The 20,866-nt window shown below is 44.8% G+C and overlaps 1 protein-coding gene across 2 annotated transcripts in view; it reads left to right on the top strand.

Moving 5' to 3' along the window:
* The window catches only part of PLEKHG4 (pleckstrin homology and RhoGEF domain containing G4), a 182,776-nt gene extending 163,202 nt beyond the window's left edge, over positions 1-19,574 (top strand). Inside the window, exons 18-24 of one of the 2 annotated variants that reach the window (XM_082270023.1) lie at positions 1,029-1,199; positions 4,911-5,088; positions 8,581-8,697; positions 12,866-13,132; positions 13,218-13,441; positions 16,525-16,591; positions 19,191-19,574. In XM_082270023.1, coding sequence (XP_082126149.1) covers positions 1,029-1,199; positions 4,911-5,088; positions 8,581-8,697; positions 12,866-13,132; positions 13,218-13,441; positions 16,525-16,566 — 999 coding nt within the window. In that variant the 3' untranslated portion in view covers positions 16,567-16,591; positions 19,191-19,574. The remainder of the gene's footprint in view (positions 1-1,028; positions 1,200-4,910; positions 5,089-8,580; positions 8,698-12,865; positions 13,133-13,217; positions 13,442-16,524; positions 16,592-19,190) is intronic. The other variant, XM_082270024.1, reaches the window with a different exon arrangement.
* The last annotated feature ends 1,292 nt before the right edge of the window (positions 19,575-20,866 follow it).

The raw sequence follows: 20,866 nt of genomic DNA on the forward strand, positions 1-20,866 counted from the left end.
AAATAAACCTGCCTGCCTGCTTGCAGTCATCTTTAAAATGTACGCCTAGCTGCGTGTGCGCAGTTCAGTTTACATCCCAGCACAGTGCCTGTGTGGCGGGATGACTGCACTCTTGCACATGTGCGGGAATAAACTCATCCCGCAGTGGCCAATAGAGGTGACCAAAGACTGACACCCGGAATAAGTCGGGGAGAAGGTGCCGTCACCAGTAATGGACCTTGCAGGCATTGGACCATTGAAACAGAAGTACGTCAGGTCTACCGTGTCAACATTATGAGGCCTTGCACGGTCCCCATTCTCAGATTTACTGTGTCAACTAATTTTCCCCTTAGGCCCCTTTCACACAGGCGGACCTTTCAGATCCGCCTGTCTGTTTTTTTTGCGGATCTGAACGGTCCCCCCATGCATCTCTATGGGGGGTCGGATGTCAGCGGAGACATGTCCGCTGACATCCGATCTGTCAAATCTGGACGGATGGAAACCCTATTTTCCATCCGTCCAGCGGATCGGATGAGAGCGGGCCGACGGTCCTTTCCCATCCGATTTCCCCTATAGAGATGCATGGGGAACTGACAGCTGTGTCTCCGCACACAGCGAGCCGCCGATCCCCCGCTGAGAAAAACGGAATCCGTCCGACGGACAGATCGTGTGAAAGGGGCCTTAGTAAGGGGACCCTGCAAGTTTGTGAAATGTTGGCATAACAGATTGACCCTTGTGACATTCAGTGCATACGTTTTAGAAGAGCTGGTGACTTCTCACTTTTGATATTTGGTTATGTGCGGTGCCATCCATTGCTGCAGAAACCATACCCGACTTAGAATCATCAGGATTGTGAGGCTCTATAGGGGACTTTTCACATAACTGTGTCTAGGATCAGACTCCAGATGATTCCTACAATTACCTTTGTTGGCACAGGGATGTTTTTCTGGTGCCTGTTTCTGGTATGGTTTCACTTTTTAAGATATTGTCTCACAATTCATGACCTATGTATTCATACTGACATTCACCACTTTCCATTGTGATTACAGGTAAACCTGAAGGAGCAAGGTCAGCTGGTGAGGCAGGACGAGTTTACAGTGTGGTTGGGGCGCAAGAAGTGCCAGAGACACGTCTTCCTTTTCGAAGATCTCATCCTATTCAGCAAACCTAAGAGGATCGAGGGTGGCCTTGATGTTTATATCTACAAGAGGTCATTTAAAGTGAGTGAATGAGCGTTCCATATAAATTTCTATCGCAGCTGCAATTGAAAGAAAAAAAAACAAAACAACTGCACTTCATGAAGATTCACTCACTGGAAGCTTTATTCATCTAAACAGCATGAACAGAGTCCCTGCCTGGGACCTCTGGCTAATGCATTTCATCCACTGGTCTGAATTTAAAGAGGATCTTCACTCTGTAAACAACATTTTTTAAAGTCAGCAGCTACAAATTCTGTAGCTGTTGACTCTTAATAAAAAACACACTTACTTATCCCAGGATCCAGCACTGTCCTCACCTGACCTGGCTCTTTGCCAGTCTTCAGGTCCCTGGCGCCAGCATCTTAACTATGGGCAGCCGGCTGCCTTTCCAGCTGGCTACCCACTGTGCATGCACGAGCTGCGTTCTGTGAATTGTACCTGGGACCAGTTAAATGTCTCAAGAGGCTGAGGGAACAGGGGAGGGGGGGGGGGGGGGGCAAACCTCCACTCTGGTCGCTTAGGCGGACGGAGTGGTAGTGGGTACCCATGAAAATTAAGAGGAGTGGGGGAGAGGACAGAAAAGTGGAACTTCCGCTTTAAGTGTAGATATCTACAGTTAAAAGTGGTTCTAAAGAATTAGGTTTTTTTTTTATCTTAAAGTGAAGTTCCACTCAAAAGTGGAACTTCTGCTTATCTGTCTCCTCCCCCTCCCCTCCAGTGCCACACTTGGCACCTTTCGGGGGGGAGTGGGTACCTGTTTATTGACAGGTACCATGTCCCCACTCCTGTTGGACCTCACCGCGACAAGGTACGTCAGAAGTTCAGCCCCCTCCTCCTCCTTCCAGGCCAGTAACTGAGTGCAACGTGCTTCGCGCATGCGCAGTAGGGACCCGGTCGTGAAGCCGCAAGGCTTCATTGCCGGGTTCCCTTACCGCCAATGGCGGTGGCAGCATCCGACAGCCAATGGAAACATCGCCTGCGGTGCCGACATTGCTGGACTCCAGGACAGGTAAGTGTCCCAATATTAAAAGTCAGCAGCTACAGTATGTGTACAGTGTGTGTAGCTGCTGACTTTTCATTTTTGGAGGGGGAGGCCGGAACACCGCTTCAATGCATTCTCTGCACTAAGGTAAAAAATAAAACTGTGTGCAGGCGATTCCCCTTTCCAAGCCCTTCCTTACTTACCTGAGCACGAAAGAAGCGTCTCTCTCCCTCTCCACAGGCATTGGTCCTGCTACTGTCAATCAAATTTTGTGACGGGGTGGCTAAGCCCCACTGTCTGTGTCTATGGATGCAGACAGTAGGATTGGGAGCGAGCCTGCACAAGTTCCCCCTTTAGCAAGTGTCTTGCTAGAGGAGTGCTGGCAGGAGACACCAGAAGAGGATTGGGGTGCTCTGTGCAAAACTGTTACACAGAGCAGGTAAGTATAACATTTTTTATTTGAAAAAAGAAGTGAAGGTTTAATATCACTTTAAGCCCAGACTTGTGGGTGAAATGCATCAGAGGTGGTCGTCGTCCCAGGTGGGGGACTCCAGATTATTAAAGCTACCAGCGATTGCAGACAGCATTTTTTTCCTTTACAATTGTGTAAACTGCACGTAACAGGACACAAGATTTGGTGGAGTTCAGCACCCAGCTTTTCAGGAAGTGGACCCGACTCTGCACTCCATTCATCTTTTCAAAGTAGAATTCCAGCCTAAACCTAATTAGTCTTAAAAATGTCCCCCCTGACACCTGTGCTGACTAATCTGTGTAACAAAAAAAAAAAGATATATATATTTATACACACAATGCATACCAATTTTTAGGCCACTCTAGTCCAGTGATCCCCTCTATCAGCCTGTGGCGGCTTCAGAGGAGAAGAGGGAGGGAGTGCTCGGCAACAGTTGGGAAGTCCAGGAGCGCTGATGTCACCCATAGGCCTCCATGTCCCAGTCACCCATAGGCCTCCATGTCCCAGTCACCCATAGGCCTCCATGTCCCAGTCACCCATAGGCCTCCATGTCCCAGTCACCCATAGGCCTCCATGTCTCAGTCACCCATAGGCCTCCATGTCTCAGTCACCCATAGGCCTCCATGTCTCAGTCACCCATAGGCCTCCATGTCCCAGTCACCCATAGGCCTCCATGTCCCAGTCACCCATAGGCCTCCATGTCCCAGTCACCCATAGGCCTCCATGTCCCAGTCACCCATAGGCCTCCATGTCCCAGTCACCCATAGGCCTCCATGTCTCAGTCACCCATAGGCCTCCATGTCTCAGTCACCCACAGGCCTCCATGTCCCAGTCACCCACAGGCCTCCATGTCCCAGTCACCCACAGGCCTCCATGTCCCAGTCACCCACAGGCCTCCATGTCCCAGTCACCCACAGGCCTCCATGTCCCAGTCACCCACAGGCCTCCATGTCCCAGTCACCCACAGGCCTCCATGTCCCAGTCACCCACAGGCCTCCATGTCCCAGTCACCCACAGGCCTCCATGTCCCAGTCACCCACAGGCCTCCATGTCCCAGTCACCCATAGGCCTCCATGTCCCAGCCATTGTTGCTGCGCCCCTCCTCTTTCCTGCAGCTGCCACAACCACGTGTGGATCACATTACTGGAACGAAGTGAGCTGAAAATAGGTATGTTTTGTACACGGGTTTTTAAGATTATAATAGTGTAAATCCCTTGCGCTAAAAATAAAATTGAAAACATAAACTGAATAAACAAATAAATGCAGCTGCTAATAATTAAAAATAATTGGCAATAGTGAAAAACACCCTAAAATGTGAAAGAACACAAGCAGCGCAAAAGAAAAGTGATTGATACTTAGTAAAGCAAAATTACTTGCGAGATCAAAGTACTAGAAGACAAATCCAGAAATAAGTGGGCTACAAAGTCCAAAATTAATGCTCAGTCCCACAACATTTAGGGGATGCACTGAATTAAATTTCGCGGGACTGTGTGCTCATGCCCTTACGCGTTTCGTCATCAAGGACTTCTACGGAGGGCGCATATTAACATATATATATATATATATATATATATATGTATGTGTGTATGATGAGTGTCCATTCTTACTGGGGTGGCACGGAGTGACGGTGGATGTGCACTGGTGTACAGAGGAAGCCCATTATTATATGTTTAAGGACTTTTGCACTTGATTTAGGCTTTCAATTTCTGAGGATCCAGCCACTGTGAAGTTTCTACACTTGCATGTTGTGCACTATGACTGTGTCCCTGCTTTAGTTTTCATTTTTCAGCGTTGCTAGTGTTACTTTGTTCTGTATTCATTATTTGAACTAGTCGCACCTTTCTCTACATATCTCCATTTATAGCAGCAGCTTTTTGACATTAATAGTCGTTTTTTATTTATATTTTATATTATATATCATTTTACGTTTAGCGCTGGGTGAGTGGGTTGTTCCTATACAGTTTCCTACTTCCTTTTTATAAAGTTACCAAGAATATCCGATAATAGTATCTGGTATGGGTTGGTCCGAATCGCATGTTACAGATTTCTCAGACCGGGGTCATCTTGTAGAAGGTCATAGAATATTTTAGAACATCTGAAAAGATACAAAAAGTAAGAAGCAGAACTCTGTGCAATGTCCTATTTTTACAGCTATACTTATAGCTCAAGTTCTTGCTTGGCTCCAGACGTTATCTGAGTCTGTTATTTTTGCAAGGCTATTTTGTTTTTCTGGAATTTGGATCTGGCAGTTGTTGATGGCAGTTTTTCTGGTTGACAGACCGCAGATATCGGCTTGACTGAGAACTCCGGGGACAGCGGACTGCGTTTCGAAATCTGGTTCAGGAGACGTAAATCCAACGACACGCACGTTCTTCAAGCAAGCAGCATTGAAGTCAAGCAAGCCTGGACCATGGACATTGCTGAAATCCTTTGGCAGCAAGCTACCAGGAATAAAGGTGTCTATCGCACTAATATCTAATATTGTTTGGGTGTCAATAACGTGAATCTGTCCTTTGCCCTTACATCAGTGTTTCTCAATTCCGGTCCTCAGGACCCACTAACAGGACAGATTTTCAGTATCACCTTGGGGAGATGCAGACTGGAATACTGCAATCACTGAGCAGCAAAATATATCACCTGGGATGTATTTCAGTTATCTTGCAAACCTGGCCTGTTAGTGGGCCCTGAGGCCCGGAGTTGAGAACCACTGCTCTACATGATCATAAAATAGTCGCTCGCTACTGGTCTTTAGTTGTTTGCCTTAGTAAAGAGAAAAACCTGTCCTGTCTGGGTATGGGAGAGCATGTGAATCTCTCTCCTAAACCTCACAATGCAATGCTGTGAGCTTGAGCCAGGCACAAGACCCAAGAATTACCATGTGGGGAGAAACCTTAGATCTGTTTTTTTTTTTTTTTTGCCCACTTGGCTCCAGCATGCAAACAGGTGGCAGGGAACATCCAACATCAAACAACTGTAAAATGTTGGGGGGATGGGAAAAGTACAAGTTTACTTTAAACATTGAATATACGGCATGACGTGGCTTTCTAACCCTTAAAGTGGGCCTTTGTCAAATGAGACTACCACTATTCTGCCCATGTTGCTCACTTCAAGTGGTTGTAAACCTCAGACATGAACAAAGCATATACCGTTTTTGTCTCAATTCAGAGCACTAGGTGTCATTTCTGTCTGCTGCCTCCTTCCTCTGCTATCAGCATGCGTCACTTCTGCCAAGTTTTCCTGACACCAAGAGAAAAAAGGTGACACGGAGAGAGCCCCTCCAGCACACAGCATGTGATTGACAACCTCAGCTCTGTTCCTTTCTCCTGTGTGAAGTAGGGATCGACCGATTATCGAGGGCCGATGTGCACTTTCCCCGATATATCAGAATCGGCCCCAGAGGTTACCGATATTTCAGAAAGTGCTTGTACCGGAGTGATGCCTGCAGCTAGAGGCATCACCCCCGGAATCGGCATCCATAGCGGACGGCCGGCTGTCTTGTAATGACAACCAATGCGACTGAGAAGCCGCTCGGCTGTCATTACAAGGAGCGGGAGGGGACGTCCCCCTCTCACCGCCTTCCGTGGCTCGCCCGGGTCTCCTGTCCCACCGGGAGACACAGGTAACCAGCCTGCACGGCCGCCGAAGACCCGATCAAAGCCGCATTTGGCTATGATTGGGTCTCCATGCAAAAACCCGGAAGTGATGTCATAACATCACTTCCGGGTACTCAGCGCCAAATTAAAATAAATGACCGCATTCAAAATAGCCAACCATGCATTTTGAATGCTTTTAAGTGCAGAGGAGGGGTTTGTGGTCTTTTAGACCTCCAGATCCCTCCACAAGAGCACCTGTCAAGAAAAAAAAATGTTTAAATGTACGGAAATATCGGCACATATCGGGTGACACTGATATGCATTGGCCAAAATATCGGTATCGGCAACGAAAAACTGATATCAGTCGATCACTAGTGTGAACGGGGTGTGTCTCTTCCAATCAGCTCTGAGTTCTCCTCACTGATGTAACTTCAGCTCTCCCCCCTTGTTTTCAGAGCTGAGAGATCCTCTGCACTTTGAATGGATGTAGGGGAAAGAATGCTGTAGATATACAGGTACAACTTATGTAGGAGGATTTGTTTTATCTCTGTGTATTACCTGAAGCCAGTCACTTCACTGGGTGTATGTGAGGGTTTACAACCACTTTAATACATCTCCCCTGCTAGGAGATGCCGCAGACCGGCTCTCCTCTCCTCACACTCTGTCAGTATGAGGTGAGGAGAGCCGATAAACGGCACTTCCGTGATTGGGGTCGCACCATCACCCTACGGGGGCGCAAGGGCAGTGACTCTGGGCCGACGTCATATGGCATCGTCCCAGAAAGAGAGGGGATCCTGCCTGCCGTCATTTTTCTATAGGGTGGGTGGAAGTTGGGTAAGGTAACAGACAGGTACTACATCAATTAGGTCTCATGCACAAAGCGCTCCCCTTAAGGTCACAGATGGGTACTACATCAATCAGTTCTAATACACAAAGAGCTCCCCTTAAAGCGGTTGTAAAGGCAAAAAAGCAGAGCCCTATCCAAAAGGGGAAACTCCACTTGTTCACACCCCCCTTTTCCACTGCTACATTTGGCACTTTTGAGGGGGAAAGCGGGTACCTGCTTGTGACAGGTACCCGCTCCCACTTCCAGGTAAGATTGATTATCTACAAGATTTGTTTTTTTTCCAGACTAGAGCGCCTCTTTAATCACTTCCCGCCCGTCGTATAGCAAAATGACGGCTGCAAAGTGGTTGCTCTATCCCGACTGGGCGTCATATGACGTCCAGCAGGATTGGGGGGGCGCGCAGATCGGCGGTGCGTTGTGTCACACTGACACACCGTATGTCCGATCCGGTAAAGAACCTATAAGGTAAGCTCTTTACCATGTGACCAGCTGTGTCCAATCACAGCTGGTCACATAGTAAATAGGAAGTGGCGTTGATCGGCTTTCCTCAGTTCACGCCTAACAGGCTCTCCTGACGGGGGGGGGGGGGGGGTCTGTGCTGGTAATCAGAGCATTGATTACCAGTGCAGACCCTTGGGGGATGCCACTAGAGCCACCAGGGATGCCTACCCATGCCACCAGGGATGCAAATCAGTGCTGCCCATCATTGCCATCTATCAGTGCCGCCCATCAGTTCCCATCATTGCAAAACTCGCCATTTTATTCTCTAGGGCCTCTGCTTTAAAAATATATATAATGTTTGGGGTGGTTCTAAGTAATTTTCCAGCAATAAATACTAATTGTTACATGTAAACAAGTGCCAGAAAAGTCCTGGTCTGGAAGAGGTTGAAGTGATTCTAAAGTCTCAGTTTTTTTTTTTCTTCCATTAAAATAGCAAACATGTTACACTTACCTTCTCTGTGCAAGTGGATTTGCACAGGGCAGCCCAGATCCTCCTCTTCTCGGGTCCCTGGCTGGAGCTCTTGGTCTCCCTTCCTGTTGAGTGCCCCCACAGCAAGCAGCTTGCTATGGAGGCACCCGAGCCGAGCTACAGCTCTGTGTATCCATTCAGACTCGGAGCTGCTGTTCGGCCCCGCCCCGCCCCCTCTTTTTCCTGAGTTTGACAGCAGCAGGAGCCAATGACGCCGCTGCTGTGTCTCAGCCAATCAGGAGAGAGTCAGTCCCAGGCGGCTGAGGCACTTGTGAACATCTCTGGATAGAGTATTAGGGGGGCTGCTGCACAACCCCTTTAAGAACTCTCGTGTAAATGAGGACTAACAAAATGGGACTGATAAGAATTGAGATGAAGACCGGGAGTTATGCTGGACATCGGTGCACTGCGGCATCTATAAAAAGGTGTAAACTACTTCCTACATTGATTTTCTGACAGCAACATAACACATAATGGTTATTATAATTGAGTTGTAAAGGATTTCAGTATTTCATTAAGATTTTTATTCCCCATCCAGAGATCCGCATGCAGGAAATGGTCTCTATGGGTGTTGGCAACAAGCCATTCTTGGACATAAAGCCAAGTGACGCAGCCATAAACAACCGCGCTATTGATTATATCATGAAAGGCAGAGGTAAGCCATAATATTCCTTCTATGGCTCGTGTGTGCGAGTGCGTGCGTGTGCGTGTCTGCATGAAAAATCCAAGACCCAAATAAGACCCACAATACAGCTTGATCAAATATGAAAGGTATTTTGGTAACAATGTTTTTACAGGCAGAACAAAATCCACAGGAATGCCATGAACTTTATGAACTCCACTTCTATTCTTGAATTAGTTAGTAACCCGCCTTTAAACCTAAATTTCGGGATAAGTAAACATGGTTAATAGACCTTTCATTCTGTGTATTCTTTCTTGAATCTCGTGAGCTTTGTATATTTCTTTCAGATCTGTGTATTAATCTGGCATGAGACTTCCTGTAATAAAGACCGCTCACTCTTTCCTTGTGCAGGGTGACTGGTCTTGTCTCCGCCCCCTCCTGTCATTTTTATGCATATTGTGTATGTATATACTTTTATAAGGTGATACTTAACTTTGCAAGGGCGTATGATGCACACTAAATGGATTTTTATCCTTTTGTGGCTGAAGAGGAATCTATTTGAATAAAAGCTTTTTGTGACTGAAGTTCAACTTTAATTCTCTGTGTGAGCATTCATAAATACAAAGGCGTATTCAGTCTAAGGCCCTTTTCACACTGTCCACTCCGTCGGCGAACTCCGTTTTTCTCAGCGGGGGATTGATCCACGATCCCCCGCTGATCAGGCAGATGGCAGCACTGTCTCCGCTCTGTGTGCGGTGACGGAGCTGTCAGATCCCCGCTGTCCTCTATGGGGAAATCGGATGAGAACAGACCGCCTGTCCGTTCTTATCCAATCCGCCAGATGGATGGAAAATAGGGTTTCCATCCGTCCGGATTTGATAGACGGGATCGGATGTCAGCGGACACGTCTCTGCTGAAATCCGCTGCCCCATAGAGATGCATGGGGCCTCCGTTCAGATCCGCCTGAAAAACTGACAGGCGGATCTGAACGGGGTCCGCATGTGTGAAAGAGGCCTAAGGATCACCAATCCTGTGACTCTCAGGAGCTTGCCCTCGACAGGATCACTAAACTCTGTGACAGAATACTCACCTGCTTCCACGTGTCTCTCCCTCGCCAAGCTGATGAGGTAAACATTGCTTCCTCGCTGTCTGAAACGCTACAAAATGTAACATCTCACCCATCCAACCTATGAGGAAGCGATACATGGTATTCACTTCCCCATTTAAAGGCTAAGTTCATCTTTTGGGAAAATATAATAAATGCACATATTTTTGTAGGAAAAATTTTGCATTTATTTTTTTCCTCAGGAGCCTGCAAAGCATTGCACCCGTGATCAGTGGACCAGGGGGGCAATGTCAATGTCAGGCACCTGCAGACAAGCCATACAAGCTTTCAGCCCCTTGCTTCATATGGGCTTACAGTTTGCAAATTGCAGGGCTTGGTAATGAACTACACGGGCGATCATCAGTGCCCCCTTGCAGTTTGAGTACTACAGGCCGTCAGCCACAGTGGCTGTTGGTACTTGTAGTTCTCTAGGTTGTAGATCACTGTGAATAAATGATGTGGCTGTGTGGGTGGAGTTCCACACAGCCACTCTATTTTCAAAATGTGACAGCGGGTGCAGGGAGAGGATCCCCCGCCTGCTGTTACAGGAAGGGAGTGGATCAGGGGTGCAGGTCTGGAGCATGGTACACCCAAAATATGGGCATAAGATAATCAGAAAGGTGAATTTATACTTTAAAGCGGAGTTCCAGCCTTTTTTTTTTTCTTTTTAAATCACCCCCGTGATAGTCGCCAAATATGTATTGGAAATCGGCTTATGCTGCATATGTCAACGTTTTCTGTGTTCGTACTCACTGTAGCCTTCTGATCCAGCAAGTGTCCATCCTGAGTGTGGGCATCTGAAGTCCACTAGGAGTCTCTTCCAGGATAAGGTGCTGCTGGCTACCCAGCAAGCACCTCCAAATCTCGCCCATGTGCAGTGGGACTATCCCGGCCGTAGCAGTGGAGCCTAGCATTGCGTCATTTCTGGTTTAGAAGTAACGCGATGCTATCCGCGGAGGATGCCCATTGGCTTCTGGGATTGCTTACACTGGTATCCAAGGAGCTATTGCGAAAGAGGATATGACGTACTTCGCCGCGGCCGGGTTTGGACAGAAATGGATCTTTTTTAGAAGAAAAGGTACTATATATTAAAAAAAAAAAATATGACACTATCCAAAAGGGAAGGGCGGAGTGATCAGCAGCACATGCAGATTTAAATGCAAATTAGGGTGGAACTCCGCTTTAAGTTCACTAAGCAATCCTGTGATTGCCACACAACTGCTGTAAAGAGGAAAGTGACAACTGTGGAGATGGAGCTGGTTAGATATTTAGTCAGATAAACATGGTATTATTTCTGTGGCTTCAGTTGGGTTGTAAAGGGTTGGTCCACCTTTGCCAGTAATTGCTGGGAGACTCTATAACCACGGATGATGCCATCTCTGGGAGTTTTCAGCCAGGCTTCGTAGGGTATGCAAATGGCCTACACCCATAGCAAGGGTATTATTCAACTTTGGTCAAAGCTGCTCAGCTTGTTTTTATCGAGTCGCCACTTACACTGTTTACCAAAAAGCTGCCTATGCAGGTATGTAAAATCAGCGCAAACCAAAAAAAAACCTAATATAAATTAATTACACCCCAATGGCAGCATACATTCAGTGCTTCCACAGTAAGCTCTAACGAGCAGGGCCCTCTAGCTCCTCCTGTTTTGAACTGTATTGTCTTCCCTCACATTGTAAAGCGTTGCGCAAACTGTTGGCGCTATATAAATCCTGTATAATAATAATAACACAGATAGAAATATACAATCAGATTAATGCAGCACCAGAGGGGATATTGAGATACCTATAATGCAGTGACGGTATCAATAATAAATAGTGACTGTGCACAGTGAGAAAAATAAAGTGCCAGTGCTAAATAAAGTGACAATATTCAAATAATCACACAATAAATAACCAATGATAGTGTTCCAAAATTGTAAAAAAAATAATTATTGTGCCAAGTCCATAAAGCTATCTTCAGTGCCGTGCAAAAATTGCAATTAAGGTGCTGGTGCTCCAAAACCACACATGTGACTCCGTGTGCTAATAATGTGACTGGTGTTTTTACTTTTATACATGGTATCCCTGCCCTGAGAGAGGAGAAGGAAGAGGTGACGTTTTTAGTACCCCAATATCTTGATAGTGTATACAGCGTGTCTGGCTAAATACTATCCACTGCCCAGATTGGGAGGTATCCCTGCACTGTGAGAGGAGGAGGAGGAGGTGACGTTTTTAGTACCCCAATATCATGATAGTGTATAAAGCGTGTCTGGCTAAATACTACCCACGGCCCAGATTGGGAGGTATCCCTGCACTGAGAGAGGCGAAGGAAGAGGTGACGTTTTTAGTACCCCAATATCTTGATAGTGTATACAGCATGTCTGGCTAAATACTACCACGGCCCAGATTGGGAGGTATCCCTGCCCTGAGAGAGGCGAAGGAAAAGGTGACGTTTTTAGTACCCCAATATCATGATAGTGTATACAGCGTATCTGGCTAAATACTACCCACGGCCCAGATTGGGAGGTTTCCCTGCCCTAAGAGAGGAGAAGGAAGAGGTGACGTTTTTAGTACCCCAATATCATGATAGTGTATAGAGCATGTCTGGCTAAATACTACCCATGGCCCAGATTGGGAGGTATCCCTGCACTGAGAGAGGAGAAGGAAGAGGTGACTATTCCATTACTCAAGCACCTTGGTAGTGTACACAGCGAGTCCGGCTCATTATAATTTATAAACCAGACTGGGAGGTGAGCTGCTAGCATTTACATTTTTAGCACACGGAGTCACATGTGTGGTATTGGAGCCCCAGCACCTTAATTGCAATTTTTGCACAGCACTGAAGATATCTTTATGGACTTGGCACAATAATTATTTATTTTAACATTTTGGACCACTATCATTGGTTATTTATTGTGTGATTATTTGAATATTGTCACTTTATTTATTTAGCACTGGCACTTTATTTTCTCACTGTGCACAGTCACTATTTATTATTGATATTGTCACTGCATTATAGGTATCTCAATATCCCCCTCTGGCGCTGCATTAATCTGATTGTATAGTTTTATGGTAAAGGTGAACTTTATTAATAATATATCCATTTTCTTGTTTTCAGGGGCCAGAACTCGAGCCTCCATCGCTGTATCTTTGTTTGACCACTCGGACCCTTATAAAAGGACCCAGGCACCCATCACTTGTAACTCTGTGCCTTCTGCCTGTGGACCCTCTTCTGCTTCATTGTTGGGACCTCTGAACCTGCACATGTATGTGAACCAGACCCTTCTGCCTGGGGTTCTTTCTGCCAACAGGCCCTTTGAGACCAGCAGCTGCCTGGAGGAAGATGAGCTGGAGAACGAGACAAGCTGCAGTCAGCCTTCCATGAGTATGTGTGGCCCTACGGCCTAAATCTTGTACCTTGTATGTAACAGAGCGTGGGGATAGGTAATGAGATTTGTGTTTCTTTCCAGCTACAGAGAGTTCGGAGTCTTCACAGTGTATGTCTGGAGGTGGCTCCAGTGGATCGGACAGCGGCTGTGTCTCCGGAATTCCCCAGGATAATCTTTCGGAAGATGCTACCTCTCCCTGCGACGCCTCAGCACAGTACACCTTTCCTGATAGGAGGAGCAGTTCTGGCGTCATCTCCCCGGTGGTGGAAAAATCCAGGTTTCTCAACCGACAGTACATTTCTGCAGTAAGTTCTTTCTTGTAGCACATATATGTATATCAGAATAATTTGTTACTCCTGAGGTCATTTAAAGGGAATGTACAGTAAAGAGGGTTTTTTTTTTTTTTATAACCACTTGACCTCCGGAAGATTTACCCCCCTTCATGACCAAGCCATTTTTTTGTGATACAGCAATGAGTTACTTTAACTGACAATTGCACGGTCATACGACGCTGTACCCACAATACAATTTTTGACATTTTTTCCCAGAAATAGAGCTTTCTTTTGGTGATAATTGATCAGAACTGCGTTTTTTTTTTTTTTTTTCCATTTACAGTGCAAACAAAAAAAACCCGACCTTTTTGGGGGGGAAAAAAATAAAATTTTAAACTTTTGCTATAAAACATCCAATAAAAAAAATCCAATTTCTTCATAAATTTAGGCCAATATGTATTCTGCTACATATTGGGATTTTTTTTTTTTTTTAACCAAAAATAAGTGTATATTGATTGGCTTGCGCAAAAGACAGCTACTCGCCATACCAGGAATCAGGCTGGCACCGCTCCAGACAGAACCCCTTTCCATCAAAATGGGGGGGCTGTGGGCAAGGAGGAATGCCAAGACCCGGTTGTATGCGACCTCATGAGTTAGCTCACAGGCCAGCCCCCATCCAGTGGGGCTATATCGCGGCGGACCTAGCGCAGAGCTGAGGTCTACGTGCGCTCGCTGGCCAGACTGGGGTGACCACTGGATCTAGATTATCCAGCCTGTTGCCCGGTCCGGCAGTTGATTGTAGATCTCACAGGAGAAAAAATCTAAAAGGAAAAAATTTGCCAGGACGGAACTAGGTCCTTACTCCTTATTAGGCAGAAAAAAAAGTGAGTACCTATAGCAGAGAGGGGGAGTATACCCCCGGGACTGCCCATAGGTGTAGCCAGATTATTTTCCTGCCTAGTGTCCTACTCCTGCAGGGGGCAGTATAACCTAATGGTTATGAAGATCAGGAGCTGTGTATCCGTCAATGAACAAAAGAGAAATAGTTTTTTTTTCCATCAGAATTGTCGCTCTTTTTTTGTAGCGCAAAAAATAAAAATCACAGTGGTGATCAAATACCACCAAAAGAAAGCTCTATTTGTGGGGAAAAAAAGGATATACATTTTATTTGGGTACAGCGTCACGCGACCGCGCAATTCTCAGTTAAAATAATGCAGTGCCATGTCGCAAAAACTGGCCTGGTCATGAAGAGGGGGAAAATCTTCCAGTGCTGAAGTGGTTAATGCCCGTGCATAAAGAAAGTACTAAGATGGATAGGTATGGTCTTAAAGAGGAAGTAAACCCTACTCTGCAAGTTGTACCTATAGGTGATCCTATGATAAGGCTTACCTATATGTACTGTAAATATCTCCTAAACATGCACCGTTTAGGACATATTTACATTACATGCAGCCAGTGACATCAGTGTCACATGTGCTCTGAAGGAACGGCCGCTGGTGCCGTTCCTTTAGAGCCCCGTGCCGCGACCATCGGCTCCCACACGCATGCACAGGAGTGACTTAATCACGGGTCCGGCCAATCAGATGGCCGGATGCCGCGAACCCGGAAGAAAGAAGGGTGACAGAACATGTCAACCATGGGAGAAGTGAGCGGTCGGGGCTTCGTTCTAAGGTAAGTATATCATAATGAGCTAGTATACGATGCATACTAGCTCATTATGTGTTTTTCTTTCAGGTGTACTTTTTGAAAAAAAATTCTGAGGTTTACAACCTCTTTAACCGTGTGTCATTATCACTTTTTAACCACTTGCCGACTGCCTAACGCCGATCTACGTCGGCAGTCAGCCCCTCACAGGCAAAGTGATGTAGGGCTACGTCACTAGCTTGTGAGGGTCTAGGGAGCGAGCGCGCGCCCCCGGAGGCGCGCTCCCGCTTCCGCGTGGTCACGGACCCCCCCGCGCGTGTGACCAGCGGACCCGATGTCCGCCGGTCACTCGGCGATCGGCGGGGGAGAGGGAGAATGTCAGGCAGCTTGTGTAAACAAGCTGCCTGTCATTCTCCTCGCTGTAAAGACACTGATAAAACGGATCTAGTATGTAGATCCGTTGATCAGTGTCCTTACAGCTCAACCCACAGCCAATCACAGTAGAAAGCACGCCCCTAGGGATACACACAGCCCCTCCCTTCCAAATAAAGTTAACCCCTTCACAACCAGTGTATTTTTACAGTAACAGTGCATATGTATAGCACTGATTACTGTAGAAATGTCACTGGTAACCCCAAAAGTGTCACAAATGTCAGTCAAGGGTCCGATCTGTCCGCCCCAATGTCGCAGTACCGCAAAAAAAATCGCAGATCGCCGCCATTACGCGTTAAAAAAAAAACAACAAAAATGACAAAAATCTTTCCCTTTGTTAGTAAACGCGATAACTTTTGCGCAAACCAATCAAAATACGCTTTTTGCGATTTTTTTTACCAAACATATGTAGCATAAAACAAATTGGCCGAAAATTTTAAAAAATTTTGATTTTTACTTTTTTTTTGGGGGGAATTTCATATAAAAAAATGTGAAAAATATTGTTATTTTTGCAAAATTGACGCTCTTTTTTTGTTTATAGCGCGTGATCAAAAAATCGCACAGGTGATCAAATACCACCAAAAGAAAGCTCTGTTTGTGGGAAAAAAAGGACGTCAAATTCGTTTAGGTACAGCGTCGCACGACCGCGCAATTGTCCGTTAAAGTCACGCAGTGCCGAATCGCAAAATACCCGCTGGTCAGGAAGGGGGTAAAATCTTCCGGGGCTTAAGTGGTTAAGAATCAATAAACAGAAATAATGAATGCAGTGAACTGAATAATGCTGTATATTGGGGATGTAATGCTTTTCCAGGCCGTGTTTCTTCATAGGTTATATGTTGTAGTCCTTGTTATTCTGTGAACCTTGTTGGTGTTTATTACAGTTGTATAATATAACCATTCTCATCCCCCGGTAGCACCATGTAACAATATAAAAAGGGATGCCATTGCTGACCATTCCTAACACCTCCATCTGAACACATCACTTTAATTTTTAGGGGCTAAAAGTCTAACTGCTCACTAATAGCTGCTTCTCTCCCCAGAATCAAAGCCACATTTCCCTCAGTCCTTCCACCATTGTCTGATCTTCTTCCTAAAACCCGTATTCCAGTAAGTGTTCCTTTTCTGCTTTTATCTGACTGGTATGTTGTCCTCTTCCTGGACCAGAATCTATCCATGTGTTTGTCTGTTACTATTATTAAATCTTGTATCTATGGTGCTAATAAACTCTAGCAGGGATCCTCAAACTACGGCCCCCCAGCTGTTGCGGAACTACACATCCCATGAGGCATTGTAAAACTCTGACATTCAGACATGACTAGGCATGATGGGAATTGTAGTTACTGAACTGGAGGGCCGTAGTTTGAATACCCCCTGCTCTACAGACACAACTAAAACAATTTTAGTACAGCAGTAGGTGGTCTTATAGGAATAGATCATTGGATTATACCACAATAAACCCCGCCATGGTGTGTAGGAGGTTGTATGGTGATTTTAGGCATTGTTTTACATAGCTTCAGTGTGTACAGCAAGCTTTGAGCTGCTTAAAAAAAAAAATTAAAGAAAACTTCTAGTATAGGAATGTAAACCTACCTTAGACCTCATATGTGTTGATCAGAAGCAGCAAAAAAAAATCCTGCATAAAAAGTTACCATATGCATGTCATGTTTGTTTGCACAACATCACACATAGACCCTATTTGCCACGAGGTTGCATCGAGTAAATAGATATCCAACATGTCAAATCAGTACACTCTGTTTTCCATAGGTGACCCTTTAAAAATAAAAAGCCCTCTGTGGGTCATCTGTTTTGTGTTACGGAGGAGGTCTGGTGCTAGAAATATTGCTTCCACCGCGGCGTGCGCGGCGATATGTAAACGTGCCTCACAATCAGATTTTTCATGCGTAGGCGCCCCTGTCGTATGTGTGTTTACATTTGTATGTGTGGGGGGTGCCTCAAAAGAATTTGTGGGGGGGGGATTTTATGTGCTTAGGTGTAGCTTTTATTTTTTACAATTTAAAACACATATATATATATATATATATATTTACATTTTTTTTTTTTTTAAACGTAATGTTTTAAACTTTTAACTTAAATTAGAACTATAGGCAAAACTTTTTATTTTTTTAACATTTTGGATAGAGTAAAGTCATAACCCGTCAGATTTTTTTTTTATTTTTTTTGCCATCTGTGTCCTATTGCGGAGATTTTCCTTAACTTCCTGTCCCATAGCCAAACAGGAAGTGAGAGGAAAGCCTGGTAAATTAAGAGAATTTCTTGGGGACCCCCCAGATCACCAGAGCTAGTCTCCCCATTGGAAGATTTCCCCTCAATTACTTTTCTGGGGACAACTCAAGATCTGAGTTTTCTTTTAATTTAATAATAATAATGGTAAACAGGACAAATAAAGAGGGTGACTCTCCCCAACAGGGGCACAGACCGTAATAAAAACTGACAGCTGTTCTAATCCATCTCCACTCTATCCAAAACTTAAAAGAATGTTTTGCCTTTAGTTTTACTTTAACTTTTTTTTTTTTTTCATCACATATGCTGTGATGATTATATTTGGTGACAGGTTCTCTTTAAGGAGACAAATCCGGGATCTGAAAGACCCCCAATGTCTCCCCTGTGCGCCACTGAATGTAATGCTATGCAATGCATTCTTACCTGGCCATGCTAGCCAGGTAAGTGGACCCGGAATTGACATCAAACACATCACTTGCTGGGTCAGCAATAAGGAGGGAGAGCGGATGTGTGTCTGCTCCTCTCCTTTCCCTCTACCTGGCAGCCCTTTTATATTGGTTCTGGGTCACACCACAGATGGGCCGTTACCGGGGGTGTGTAAAAGCAGTGGGGTGGCAGCGCAGCCACCTGAATGCTTCCACAGGACAGGCAGGAGTCTGCTTGTCAGATATACACACAGTCCCAGTGCCTGCAGCCACTGGGAATGTGTGTAAACACCACCCGCCCCCCCAGCTGTCATGTGCATATGAAGTACGGACCTTGCAGCGAAAGGGTTAAATGTCAGCCCTGAGCATGCATATTATATATATATAGGGGAAGGGGAATAAAATGGGTAGTTGGAAAGGTACAATGGGATCGGCATATTGGGTATAATATGTAATAATAATTATATATAAACCATAACGTAATAATAGTATTACTTTTAAGGAAGCCGATAACCCAACATTAAGGAAGCTGTTAACTCAACATAACTACCGGTAGAAGGATAAAACGGGAAGGGGGGGGGGGGGGGGGGACTGCTCTGAGCAGCAGAGGTGGCCATTAGCGGGTCCATGTACATACAGTGTAATCATGTAAAGGCTAGCACTAATTTTTGGTCCATATGCAGAATAATTCTCCTAGCTTCGGTTGGACTAAAAGAGAACAGTGTGCATGGATCCCTAGTATATAATACTGCTGCATTCACATCCATATAAATTGCAGATCTGAATGCAGAAAAATGTACGCCTGTGTGTATAAGCCCTTACTTATTTAATAAATAAATAAAAATAATAATAATAAATGCCCCCCAATGATTGGCAGGACAGACTAATATATTTTGGCTTACATACAGACTGCTGAATGAATAACTTGTAAAATAATTCAAGAATTCCGAGAAAAATACAGACCTGACATCTGGGAGCCATGATATATATGAGTGTATGGTGTTTAAATATCTCACACTGACCCTCTTCCTCTTTTGTAGGTATAAACCATTTATCTGAGATTTGCCGGATTTGAACTCCAGTCTCCGCCTCCAGATCCCAAATACGTTTCTATGTTCTAACAGCCTCGTTAGCGATTTGTTAATGTGTAATATTTCTCTATTCCTGTATATAGTTTAATATACCAGCAGACACCGTGCTATATTGCATGGTGATGGAGTTTTCCTGTTAAGCTGCACAGTTTGTAAAGTTTATTGGATAAAACATTTTGCAAGATATGTATTTAAATAACATTTTATGTCATGTTGAACTGGAATTTGATGAGTGTCTTATTTTGTTATAGTTTTTTTTTTCTCAAACTAGAAATAATTTATTTACTGGAGATAATACTTAAATCTGAATAAACAGATTTATTTCAGTTCTTGGAGATTTGAGTTTGTAGGTTATTCAGTAACTATTCATAAATTCCAGCCTATGTGTGTTTAGAGTTTGTGGGACAGTGCCTAACAAGGCCGCTGTTTATTCATTCATTTCTGGTAAAAAAAAAAACAAAAAAACTTGTCTGTTGGCCAACCTTGGACCTGTGCAGACGCGGCCAATCAGGCGAGTAGATTATTTCGGAATAGATTCTTGTTCTGAGAAAATCTGAATGGGGTGTGTCTACATGGGACATAATAAATATGCATATACAGGTTAATTTACTAAAACTGGAGAGTGCAAAAACATGGTGCGGCTCTGCATAGAAACCAATCAGGCTTTGATAAAAAAAAAAAAAAACCTGGAACCTAACTAAATAAGCTGAAGTCCTACCATGCACAGCTGCATCAGTTTTTAAACTTCCCAGTTTTAGGAAATCAATTCCACAGAGCCTGTGACCATGCATTGGTTGGATCTTTTGCTTGCTGTCCAATTTTTAGGGGTACTTTAACATTGATATCATGAACTCAAAGCAAAAATGTACTTTGTGCATGCAGCGTAATGTCCCCTCTCCTCAACAGTAGATGCTAAAACTGTATTCCAGGAATTCAGTCACTTTGTAAAACATGAAGGCACCACTAGGAGTTAAGTTCAAGGAGGTAGATGACATCTCCTGAACTTATCTCTATTATTTATATCTGAGAGCTCTATGGCTCTGCTGAAGCATACACTGATACTCGGGGCTGTGAGAGAAGCACACAGAGCAGCTAAGCCTGCCCATTCAGAGAAGCCTTTATATTTTGTGAATGAGTTCATATAATACAAAGGCTTCTGTGATTGGGTAGGAGGAGGGGAGGGGAGGGGCAGGCTTAGCAGCTGCACCTACTCAGATGTTGAAGATGCTTAGACCTGAAGCATCAGCGTTGAGCTCCTAGAAATACAGCAATAGTGGTCTTCCAGGAGTGCAATAAAACAGTCAGCTGTAAATAATAGCCATAAGCCCAGGAGATGTCATGCACCTCCTTGGACTTAAATCATAGTGTGCCTTCACTTTTTACAAAGAACCTGAATTCATCTTTAAAAATTTCTTTCAATCCTGACACTCTTCCAGGCTACAGAAAAGAAAACTAACACGACCAGGTATAGAAGAGCATGCGATTTGCTCAGCCTTTCTCATGAAAGATGTTACCCTTGGAGCACTAATCCCTTCCACTGATATAAGAGACAGGGCACTATTCCTTCCACTGACACCAGAGATGGGGAACTAATTCTCCCACTGACCCCCAATTATGGGGCACTT

Source organism: Pelophylax lessonae, assembly GCF_965119305.1.
Source record: "Pelophylax lessonae genome assembly, chromosome: 10".
Classification (NCBI taxonomy): domain Eukaryota; kingdom Metazoa; phylum Chordata; class Amphibia; order Anura; family Ranidae; genus Pelophylax; species Pelophylax lessonae.